At 49.8% G+C, this 11811-nt stretch overlaps 1 protein-coding gene across 1 annotated transcript in view; it reads right to left on the bottom strand.

Moving 5' to 3' along the window:
* Nucleotides 1–6962: 6962 nt before the first annotated feature.
* The window catches only part of exosc7 (exosome component 7), a 37330-nt gene continuing 32481 nt past the window's right edge, over nucleotides 6963–11811 (bottom strand). The window contains exon 7 of the mRNA XM_070879773.1: nucleotides 6963–7124. Within this exon, the coding sequence (XP_070735874.1) occupies nucleotides 6963–7124 (162 nt within the window). The remainder of the gene's footprint in view (nucleotides 7125–11811) is intronic.

The raw sequence follows: 11811 nt of genomic DNA, 5'->3' as shown, positions 1-11811 counted from the left end.
GTCATCATCACAGGCAGTCGAGGATGACTTGCTTCCAGGCCAAAAAAGGATGAGTTCACAGATGTTTCAATGAAGGACCTAATGTTCCAGATCCCGAACTACATCCTGAAGGGTGGAAGATGCCTGTGTGTGGATTGTTTTAACGTGGGGTGACCGTTGCACACCAGCCACCACACGGGCTTGACAGAGCGAGGTCTTGGTCCAGTGGCAAGGGTTAACCAGGACGATTGGAGACCAGCTCTGCTGCATGGACCCAGTGCGCCCACATATCGCAGTGTGGGCTGGTAACAGTTTGGCGTATCTAACGGAGTGTGGGGGGGGGGGGGGGGGGGTGGGAGGGAGTCAGGGCGGAGCAGGATAACCGAGTGAATTGAAGGGGCAGCAGTTTCAGTCTGTTGCCACCACTGTTTGTGCCCTGGAGGGCCGGTTATGGCGGTGGAAATGATTTCTGGCCGAGCGGGTGGTCGGCTAGCTTCCAGCGCCCTGTCGGGACACTCGATGCCGGGTTTGCGGGGGGGAGGGTCAGAGCAGTAACGCGCGGGGGAGGCGAGCCAGTGAGCAACGCTCCTCCCCCGGTTGGAAGTCTGTTTGCAGCGGGACCTGTAGCTCCCCGTAGCAGGACCGTCTGGGAGCTGTTCCGGCTGCAGTGAGGGAAGGAATGTCTACCCGAGGTAAACGTGATTGTTTCTTTTTGCGATTTATCTGTACGTGGGGTGAGCAAGGTATTGGGAATGTTTTTTGTGATTTTTGGCGTTTTTTCCCCCCCAGGGAGGCCTCTCTCGGGACGCTCCGAGCCCGGCTGTTTAGCTCGGGGGATTCTCAGTTGCTCAGCCCCGAGAGAGGTGTGTAACGCCTCCCTTAGCACCCCGCCCCACACTCGGGGCCTAGCTGGGGAATTTTATGGCTGCTGACACAGACCATTTCCCGGCCCCGCCACCATTACCACCCGACAAAGCCTTCGACAGATTTTCCGTTTTCTTTCACCGAGAACAGCCCGACAATAAAAACAGGCCGGTGCCCACAATGTTCAAAGTTCCCAGTCAGCCCTGATCAGGGAGGGCAACAGCTGTTACTCCAACAGTGGGATCTTGTAAACTCTGCAGCTTTCTACAATTCCAAGGGCAGTATTATGGTGCCGTAGGCAGCCCGTGTCCTAACTCACACCAAGTCCCGCTCACCCATCACCCCCTGTGCTCACTGCCCCGTGTCCTAACTCGCACCAAGTCCCACTCACCCATCACCCGCTGTGCTCGCTGCCCCGTGTCCTAACTCACACCGAGTCCCGCTCACCCATCACCCTCTGTGCTCGCTGCCCCGTGTCCTAACTCGCACCCAATCCCGCTCACCCATCACCCTCTGTGCTCGCTGCCCGTGTCCTAACTCACACCAAGTCCCGCTCACCCATCACCCCCCGTGCCCCGTGTCCTAACTCACACCCAGTCCCGCTCACCCATCACCCTCTGTGCTCGCTGCCCCGTGTCCTAACTCGCATCCAGTCCCGCTCACCCATCACCCCCTGTGCTCGCTGCCCGTGTCCTAACTCGCACCCAGTCCCGCTCACCCATCACCCCCTGTGCTCGCTGCCCGTGTCCTAACTCGCACCCAGTCCCGCTCACCCATCACCCTCTGTGCTCGCTGCCCGTGTCCTAACTCGCACCCAGTCCCGCTCACCCATCACCCTCTGTGCTCGCTGCCCGTGTCCTAACTCGCACCAAGTCCCGCTCACCCATCACCCTCTGTGCTCGCTGCCCGTGTCCTAACTCGCACCCAGTCCCGCTCACCCATCACCCCCTGTCCTAACTCGCACCCAGTCCCGCTCACCCATCACCCTCTGTGCTCGCTGCCCGTGTCCTAACTCGCACCCAGTCCCGCTCACCCATCACCCCCTGTGCTCGCTGCCCGTGTACTAACTCGCACCGAGTCCCACTCACCCATCACCCCCTGTGCTCGCTACCCCGTGTTCTAACTCACATGGAGTCCCGCTCACCCATCACCCCCTGTGCTCGCCGCTCATGTCCTAACTCGCACCAAGTCCCACTCTCCCATCACCCCGTGCTCGCTGACCTACATTGGCTCCCGGTTAAGCAACCCCTCGATTTCACAATTCTCATCCTTGTTTTAAAATCCCTCCATGGCCCTCGCCCCTCCCTATCTCTGTAATCTCCTCCAACCCCACAACATCCCCCCCCCCCCATCTCACTCCCTCCCCCCCCCCCCCATCTCACTCCCCCCCCCCCTCCATCTCCCCCCCCCCCCCATCTCCCTCCCCCCCCCATCTCCCTCCCCCCCCCCATCTCCCTCCCTCCCCCCCCCCATCTCACTCCCTCCTCCCCCCCCCCCCCCATCTCACCTCCCTCCCCCCCCCCCCCCCCCTCATGATATCTGCGCTTCTCTAATTCTGCCCTCCTGAGCATCCCTGATTATAATCGCTCCACCATTGGTGGCCGTGCCTTCTGTTGCCTGGGCCCCAAGCTCTGGAACTCCCTCCCTAAACTGCTCCGCCTCTTTTTCCTCCTTTAAGACGCTCCTTAAAACCTACCTCTCTGATCAAGCCCTGCCTAATTTCTCCTTATGCGGCTCGGTGTCAAATTTTAAAATCTCATAACACTCCTGTGAAGCGCCTTGGGATGTTTGCAGCCAATGCAACCAACCGTGCACAGAACCAGTGGCCAGAGAACAAATGCTTAGCTGATGGGTTGGTTAGCCGACAGATCGCTTGTAGCTGCAGGTTTCAGTCAGTCAGCCCGGTGAGGTCACAGGTTGGTAAACGGACAGGTTGCAGTGTTGGCTTGACACACCCGGGAGTGAGCAAACTCCTGGTCAGCCTAAAATGTCCAAATGAAAGCGAGCCACTGCCACACGGAGGGAGAGCATGAAACGCGTGTGTCCGCCCAGACGTTCTCGCACGCCTCTCGGCTACCACTTGGAGCAAACTCCGGGGTGGATTGATCAGGCCTTCAGTTAGGGAACTTATCGATTCATTATTCATCCGCGGGATGTGGGCGTCGCTGGCAAGGCCAGCGTTTATTGCCCGTCCCGAATTGCCCTCGAGACGTTCCACCTTCTTAACTGCCTTCTGAAATGGCCTAGCACACCACTGAGTGGCGTGCTAGGCCATTTCAGAGTCAACCACGTATCGGCCAGACCGGGCAAGGACGGCAGATTTCCTACCCTAAAAAGGACATTAGTCGGGTTTTTACAATGGGTAGTTTCATGGTTACCATTACCGACACGAGCTTTTTAATTCCAGATTTATATAATTTATGGAATTTAAATTCCCCAGCTGCCGCGGTGCGGTTTGAACTCATGTCTCTGGATTATTGGTCCAGGCCTCGGGATTACGAGTCCAGTAATATAACCACTGTGCTATCGTACCCGGTAATAGCGAATGTTAGAGGAGAACCCGACAGGGGTGAGCTCTTTTGTACTTATGCACACACCAAACTCAAGTTAGTTCATTGCCATCAGATTGGCTAGTAGGATTTCATTGGTCATGTCACCGGTTCGGCTTGTGCAACAACTGCATTGAAAGCCCAAGACAATGTACAAAGGGTGGAAGACGAAAGATGGAAAAAGTATATCGGCCGTTTAGGACTGAGATGAGGAGAAACTTCTTCACTCAGAGTTGTTAACCTGTGGAATTCCCTACCATAGAGAATTGTTGATGCTAGTTCAATGCGAGGAGTATTGGGAATAAGGTGGATGAATTAACTGTGCAGATAGCAGTTAACGGATACGATGTGGTTGGCATCACGGAGACATGGCTCCAGGGTGACCAAGGCTGGGAACTCAACATCCAGGGGTATTCAACATTTTGGAAGGATAGAGAGAGAGGAAAAGGAGGCGGGGTGACGTTGCTGGTGAAAGAAGAAATTAATGCAATAGTAAGGAAAGACATTAGCTTGGATGATGTGGAATCGGTATGGGTGGAGCTACGGAATACCAAAGGGCAGAAAACGCTAGTGGGAGTTGTGTACAGACCTCCAAACAGTAGTAGTGATGTTGGGGAGGGCATCAAATAGGAAATTATGGGCGCATGCAATAAAGGTGCAGCAGTTATAATGGGTGACTTTAATATGCACATAGATTGGGCTAACCAAACTGGAAGCAATACGGTGGAGGAGGATTTCCTGGAGTGCATAAGGGATGGTTTTCTAGACCAATATGTCGAGGAACCAACTAGGGGGGAAGGCTGGGTGTTGTGTAATGAGAGAGGATTAATTAGCAATCTCTTTGTGCGAGACCCCTTGGGGAAGAGTGACCATAATATGGTGGAATTCTGCATTAGGATGGAGAATGAAACAGTTAATTCAGAGACCATGGTCCAGAACTTAAAGAAGGGTAACTTTGAAGGTATGAGGCGTGAATTGGCTAGGATAGATTGGCGAATGATACTTAAGGGGTTGACAGTGGATGGACAATGGCAGACATTTAGGGATCGCATGGATGAACTACAACAATTGTACATTCCTGTCTGGCGTAAAAATAAAAAAGGGAAGGTGGCTCAACCGTGTCTATCAAGGGAAATCAGGGATAGTATTAAAGCCAAGGAAGTGGCATACAAATTGGCCAGAAATAGCAGCGAACCCAGGGACTGGGAGAAATTTAGAACTCAGCAAAGGAGGACAAAGGGTTTGATTAGGGTAGGGAAAATAGAGTACGAGAGGAAGCTTGCAGGGAACATTAAAATGGACTGCAAAAGCTTCTATAGATATGTAAAGAGAAAAAGGCTAGTAAAGACAAACGTAGGTCCCCTGCAGTCAGAATCAGGGGAAGTCATAACGGGGAACAAAGAAATGGCAGACCAATTGAACAAGTACTTTGGTTCGGTATTCACTAAGGAGGACACTAACAACCTTCCGGATATAAAAGAGGTCAGAGGGTCTAGTGAGAAGGAGGAGGAACTGAGGGAAATCCTTATTAGTCGGGAAATTGTGTTGGGGAAATTGATGGGATTGAAGGCCGATAAATCCCCAGGGCCTGATGGTCTGCATCCCAGAGTACTTAAGGAGGTGGCCTTGGAAATAGCGGATGCAGTGACAGTCATTTTCCAACATTCCATAGACTCTGGGTCAGTTCCTATGGAGTGGAGAGTAGCCAATGTAACCCCACTTTTTAAAAGAGGGAGAGAGAAAACAAAATAGATCAGTCAGCCTGACATCGGTAAAATGATGGAATCAATTATTAAGGATGTCATAGCAGCGTATTTGGAAAGAGGTGACATGATAGGTCCAAGTCAGCATGGATTTGTGAAAGGGAAATCATGCTTGACAAATCTTCTGGAATTTTTTGAGGATGTTTCCAGTAAAGTGGACAAGGGAGAACCAGTTGATGTGGTATATTTAGACTTTCAGAAGGCTTTCGACAAGGTCCCACATAAGAGATTAATGTGCAAAGTTAAAGCACATGGGATTTGGGGTAGTGTGCTGACGTGGATTGAGAACTGGTTGTCAGACAGGAAGCAAAGAGTAGGAGTAAATGGGTACTTTTCAGAATGGCAGGCAGTGACTAGTGGGGTACCGCAAGGTTCTGTGCTGGGGCCCCAGCTGGTTACATTGTACATTAATGATTTAGACGAGGGGATTAAAAGTAGTATCTCCAAATTTGCGGATGACACTAAGTTGGGTGGCAGTGTGAGCTGCGAGGAGGATGATATGAGGCTGCAGAGTGACTTGGATAGGTTAGGTGAGTGGGCAAATGCATGGCAGATGAAGTACAATGTGGATAAATGTGAGGTTATCCACTTTGGTGATAAAAACAGAGAGGCAGACTATTATCTGAATGGTGACAGATTAGGAAAAGGGGAGGTGCAACGAGACCTGGGTGTCATGGTACATCAGTCATTGAAGGTTGGCATGCAGATGCAGCAGGCGGTTAAGAAAGCAAATGGCATGTTGGCCTTCATAGCGAGGGGATTTGAGTACAGGGGCAGGGAGGTGTTGCTACAGTTGTACAGGGCCTTGGTGAGGCCACACCTGGAGTATTGTGTACAGTTTTGGTCTCCTAACCTGAGGAAGGACATTCTTGCTATTGAGGGAGTGCAGCGAAGGTTCACCAGACTGATTCCCGGGATGGCGGGACTGACATATCAAGAAAGACTGGATCAACTGGGCTTGTATTCACTGGAATTCAGAAGAATGAGAGGGGACCTCATAGAAACGTTTAAAATTCTGACGGGATTAGACAGGTTAGATACAGGAAGAATGTTCCCAATGTTGGGGAAGTCCAGAACCAGGGGTCACAGTCTAAGGATAAGGGGTAAGCCATTTAGGACCAAGTTGAGGAGAAGCTTCTTCACCCAGAGAGTGGTGAACCTGTGGAATTCTCTACCACAGAAAGTTGTTGAGACCAATTCACTAAATATATTCAAAAAGGAGTTAGATGTAGTCCTTACTACTAGGGGGATCAAGGGGTATGGCAAGAAAACAGGAATGGGGTACTGAAGTTGCATGTTCAGCCATGAACTCATTGAATGGCGGTGCAGGCTCGAAGGGCCGAATGGCCTACTCCTGCACCTATTTTCTATGTTTCTATGATATATTCAAGAGGGAGTTAGATATGGCCCTTACGGTTAAAGGGATCAAGGGGTATGGAGAGAAAGCAGGAAAGAAGGGGTACTGAGGTGAATGATCGGCCATGATATGGAATGGCGGTGCAGGCTCGAAGGGCCGAATGGCCTACTCCTGCACCTATTTTCTATGTTTCCTTCATCGTCGCTGGGTCACAATCCTGGAACTCCCTCCCTAACAGCACTGTGGGAGCACCTTCACCACACGGACTGCAGCGGTTCAAGGCGACTGCTCACCATCACTTTTTCAAGGGGCAATTAGGAATGGGTAAAAATGCCGGCCTTGCCAGCAACCATATCCTGTGAATGAATTTTTTTTTAAAACACACAGTCAAGGTGAATCACAACAGAGGCTACCCAACCGTTCAATAACCTGTGCGTTTAAGGCATCAATTCATACCTCTAACATTTCAAAGACACTGGCTGGATCCAAGCTGCCGCCGCCCAGCTTCCTGAAGCAAGTCATGGTCCCTTTGCTGGTGACAGAGACCAACAGGCTGGCCATGCAGCAAGCTTCCTCCTGCGAGGTGGCATCGACCACGTGCCTGTGACCGATCTGTGCAAGACAAGTAGTAGCGTTAGTAATGCATTTAACTAGATGCTGTTTCCCCCGGGCTGGGGAGTCTAGAACCAGGGGTCACAGTCTCAGGATAAGGGGTCAGCCATTTAGGACTGAGATGAGGAGGAACTTCTTCACTCGGAGGGGGATGAATCTTTGGAATTCTCTGCCCCAGAGGGCTGTGGATGCTGAGTCGTTGAGTATATTCAAGGCTGAGATCGATAGATATTTTGGATATTAAGGGAATCAAGGAATATGGGGATCAGGCGGGAAAGTGGAATTATAAGAACAAAAGAAATAGGAGCAGGAGTTGGCCATACGGCCCCTCAAGCCTGCTCCGCCATTTAATACGATCATGGCTGATCCGATCATGGGCTCAGCTCCACTTCTCCTTATCGGTTAAGAAACTGTCTATCTCTGTCACAAATTTATTAAATGTCCCAGCTTCCACAGCTCTCTGAGGCAGTGAATTCCACAGATTTACAACCCTCAGAAGAAATTCCTCCTCATCTCAGTTTTAAGTGGACGGCCCCTTATTCTAAGATCATGCCCCCTAGTTCTAGTCTCCCCCATCATTGAAAACATCCTCTCTGCATCCACCTTGTCGAGCCCCCTCATAATCTTATACGTTTCGATAAGATCACCTCTCATTCTTCTGAATTACAATGAGTAGAGGCCCAACCTCCTCAACCTTTCCTCATAAGTCAACCCCCTCATTCCCAGAATCAACCAGTGAACCTTCTCTGTACTGCCTTCAAAGAAAATATATCCTTTCTTAAATATGGAAACCAAAACTGTACATTAAGGTAGAAGATCAGCCATGATCTTATTGAATGGCAGAGCAGGCTCGAGGGGCCGTATGGCCGACTCCTGCTCCTGGTTATTATGTTCTAACGCTTCTAAACGATGGGTGCTTCAAGGGCAGCTTTTTCATTTAACAGATGGAAGGCAGAACAGGAATTATGCAAATCTATTTTGAAAGCTTGAGGGGGTTTTAACTATATTCATAAATATAAAGTCTATCTTCCTGGGCTCCCTGCAGCAGTACAGTCAGTACAGCTGTCCACTGCAGGTTGGGATGGAGGGATGGATAGATGGATGGATCAGTGAACGGCAACAAACTATTCTTTAAAATAAAACTGCTGTGGAGCTCATTGCTCACAGCCAGAAATCGCAAGCGATTCCAGGCTCAGGGAGCTGGAGCACAGATCAGGTGGAGCAAAATCCAGGCACTGGCAGTCCTGGAAAGGTTCTGGTGCAACCCAGCAAAGAGTTAAACAACCTATTCTCTGCAGGTGGCGTCCATCATACTTCGACAGACTGCAACAACCAGCGGGTCAAACTATATAACCTCCTGCACAAAATAAAATCACTTTAACAATCATAAAACTGGATGACCAAATCACCAGTGGCCACATTGAGATAAAGCAAGGTGAGTGTGGCTCAGTGGGCAGCACCCTCGCCTCTGAGTCAGAAGGTTGTGGGTTCAAGTCCCACTCCAGAGACTTGAGCACAAAAATCTAGGCCGACACTCCCAGTGCAGTGCTGAGGGAGTGCTGCACTGTCGGAGGGGCAGTACTGAGGGAGTGCCGCACTGTCGGAGGGGCAGTACTGAGGGAGTGCCACACTGTCGGAGGGGGCAGTACTGAGGGAGAGCTGCACTGTCGGAGGGACAGTACTGAGGGAGAGCTGCACTGTCGGAGGGGCAGTACTGAGGGAGAGCTGCACTGTCGGAGGGGCAGTACTGAGGGAGTGCCGCACTGTCGGAGGGGCAGTACTGAGGGAGTGCCGCACTGTCGGAGGGGCAGTACTGAGGGAGCGCCGCACTGTCGGAGGGGCAGTACTGAGGGAGTGCCACACTGTCAGAGGGGCAGTAACTGAAGCAGCGCCGCACTGTCGGAGGGGCCGTCTTTTGCGGATATGATGTTAAACCGAGGCCCTGTCTGTTCTCTCAGGTGGAGGTAAAAAAAATCCCATGGCACTATTTTGAAGAGCAGGGGAGTTATCCTCTGTGTATTGGGGCCAATATTTATCCCTCAATCAACATCACTAAAAACAGATCTATCTGGTCATTTTCACATTGCTGTGTGTGGGAGCTTGCTGTGCGCAAATTGGCTGCTGCGTTTCCAACATCACAACAGTGACTACACTCCAAAAAATACTTCATTGGCTGTAAAGCGCTTTGGGATGTCCGGTGGTCGTGAAAGGTGCTATAGAAATGTAAGTATTTCTTCCTATTATAAACTTTACTGTAGACGCTATGTAAATCACAGATGCGTTTCCCTTCATGGTACCAAGCTGAGTTATCCTCCATCCATCCTCCTCTCTGCACCGATAGGATCTCTAGCTGAAGACAACCAATAATGATCCGAGGGCTAGCTGAAGTGACAGGCCCCAACACACTGCTCAAGCCCAGTAGGGACCTCTTGTTGCTTCAGCCAAATGCAGTGCCTCACTCCCCATCCGCAAGCCCAGACCCCCCTCTATTAGGAATGAATCCAACCTTGTCCAAGGGTTCGACAGGGTAGATGTAGAGAAAATGCTTCCACTTGTGGGGGAGACCAGAACTAGGGGTCATAAGTATCAGACAGTCACTAATAAATCCAATGGGGAGTTCAGGAGAAACTTCTTTCCCCAGAGAGCGCTGAGAATGTGGAACTCGCTGCCACAGGGAGTGGTTGAGGCGAATAGTATTTAAGGGAGAAGCTGGATAAACACATGAGGGAGAAAGGAACAGAGGGATATGGCGATGGGATGAGATGAAGAGGGGTGGGATGAGGCTGGTGTGGAGCATAAACCCCGGCACGAAGCGGTGGGGCATAAACCCCGGCACGGAGCGGTGGGGCATAAACCCCGGCACGGAGTGGTGGGGCATAAACCCCGGCACGGAGCGGTGGGGCATAAACCCCGGCACGGAGCGGTGGGGCCCAATGGGCTGTTTGTGTTATAGATTCAACGTAATATTGGCATGGAAATTCCGATGTCCCGGGCCCATACGGAGTGTCTACAGACCCGGGAAGGCATCGGAAAAGCCGGTTTTCAGCGCACAATGCGCATGCACTGAAAACCATCTTTTCCGATCTGTCGAGCTGGAGCTCGACAGATCCTCCGCATCTCTGGAGCGAGGACATTTGTACGGGCAGATTGCGGGATTTATCCATATCTTGCCCGGCAAATGTCCTCAAAACTCTTGCGCCTGTTACAGGCATAAGAGTTTTAAAACATATCAAAAACATGATTAAAATAAAATTTTAAAAACATATTTATGTTAAAACCCTGCCTACTCAGGTAATGCTATTTTAAACTCTAACTTTTTTTTTTTAAAATCGGCAATTTTTTTTCTTTAAAAAAACATTTATAACAACTTTAATTTCTATTAGTGTATTGTGTGAGATGGTTTTTTAAAAATGTTTTATGTAGTATTTGTGCGTTTTGGGGTTTTCCTTATTCATAGTAATAGGAGATTGGTAAGTTACGAATCTCCTATGACTATGAATGAGAAAATATTTAGTGTGCAGGCCCACATGACTGCGCACGTCCCAACATGAACACACTGCGACGCGCAGTCACGAGGCACCTCCAGACCGGGATCTCCAGCGGGCTCAGCAGCTTCAGGTAAGCGCGCATTTTATTTCTATTCTACAGTGCTTTGCCCGCGGGCAGTCCGCGAGACGAATTTCTGGGCCATTGTGTAACCATTTAGTGTTTCTTGCTCTACTGTACAGAACTGAATGTCTATCGATGGGCCTTGAAGCACTATTGCATGTGCTCTGCATCAAACCATGTGTGGAGAAAGCGGGGAAAGGTTTTAACAAAAGAAACCCTTTTTTTTTGCTTCAAATACACTAATGAGACCAAGCGTATTATCAAACATAGCTAAGCCTTTTTAACGTCTTATTTAACAGGAGAATTCTAGGACTTAAAAGATCTTTCTACATTTGTACTACACTGAACATTAAAGGTTGCACAGAAATGTCTTTTCCAGATGTTGCTAAGTGAGCCAGTGTGGCTAAACTACAAGGTTGGGTTCAGTGTGCTGAAGACACCTAGTGGCCACTCATGGGAGCTGCATTTTATGCATGTTTGAAAATGCAGTGGGAAGAGAGGGGATCTCATAGAAACGTTTAAAATTCTGATGGGTTTAGACAGGTTAGATGCAGGAAGAATGTTCCCAATGTTGGGGAAGTCCAGAACCAGGGGTCACAGTCCAAGGATAAGGGGTAAGCCATTTAGGACCGAGATGAGGAGAAACTTCTTCACCCAGAGAGTGGTGAACCTGTAGAATTCTCTACCACAGAAAGTTGTTGAGGCCAATTAACTAAATATATTCAAAAAGGAGTTAGATGAAGCTCTTACTACTAGGGGGAATCAAGGGGTATGGCGAGAAAGCAGGAATGGTACTGAAGTTGCATGTTCAGCCATGAACTCATTGAATGGTGGTGCAGGCTCGAAGGGCCGAATGGCCTACTCCTGCACCTATTTTCTATGTTTCTATGTTTTCGAAGTGTAGTCACTGTTGTAATGGAGGAAACACAGCAGCCGATTTGCGCACAGCAAGCTCCGACAAACAGCAACGTGATAATGATCAGATAATCTGTTTTAGTGATGTTAATTGTGGGATAAATATTGTCCATGGGATCTTTTAATTCCACCTGAGAGAGCAGACGGCTCCTCGGTTAACGTC

This window comes from Pristiophorus japonicus, chromosome 5 (genome assembly GCF_044704955.1).
Source record: "Pristiophorus japonicus isolate sPriJap1 chromosome 5, sPriJap1.hap1, whole genome shotgun sequence".
NCBI classification, from domain to species: Eukaryota; Metazoa; Chordata; class Chondrichthyes; family Pristiophoridae; genus Pristiophorus; species Pristiophorus japonicus.
This window is presented reverse-complemented; position numbering and strand designations above follow the sequence as displayed.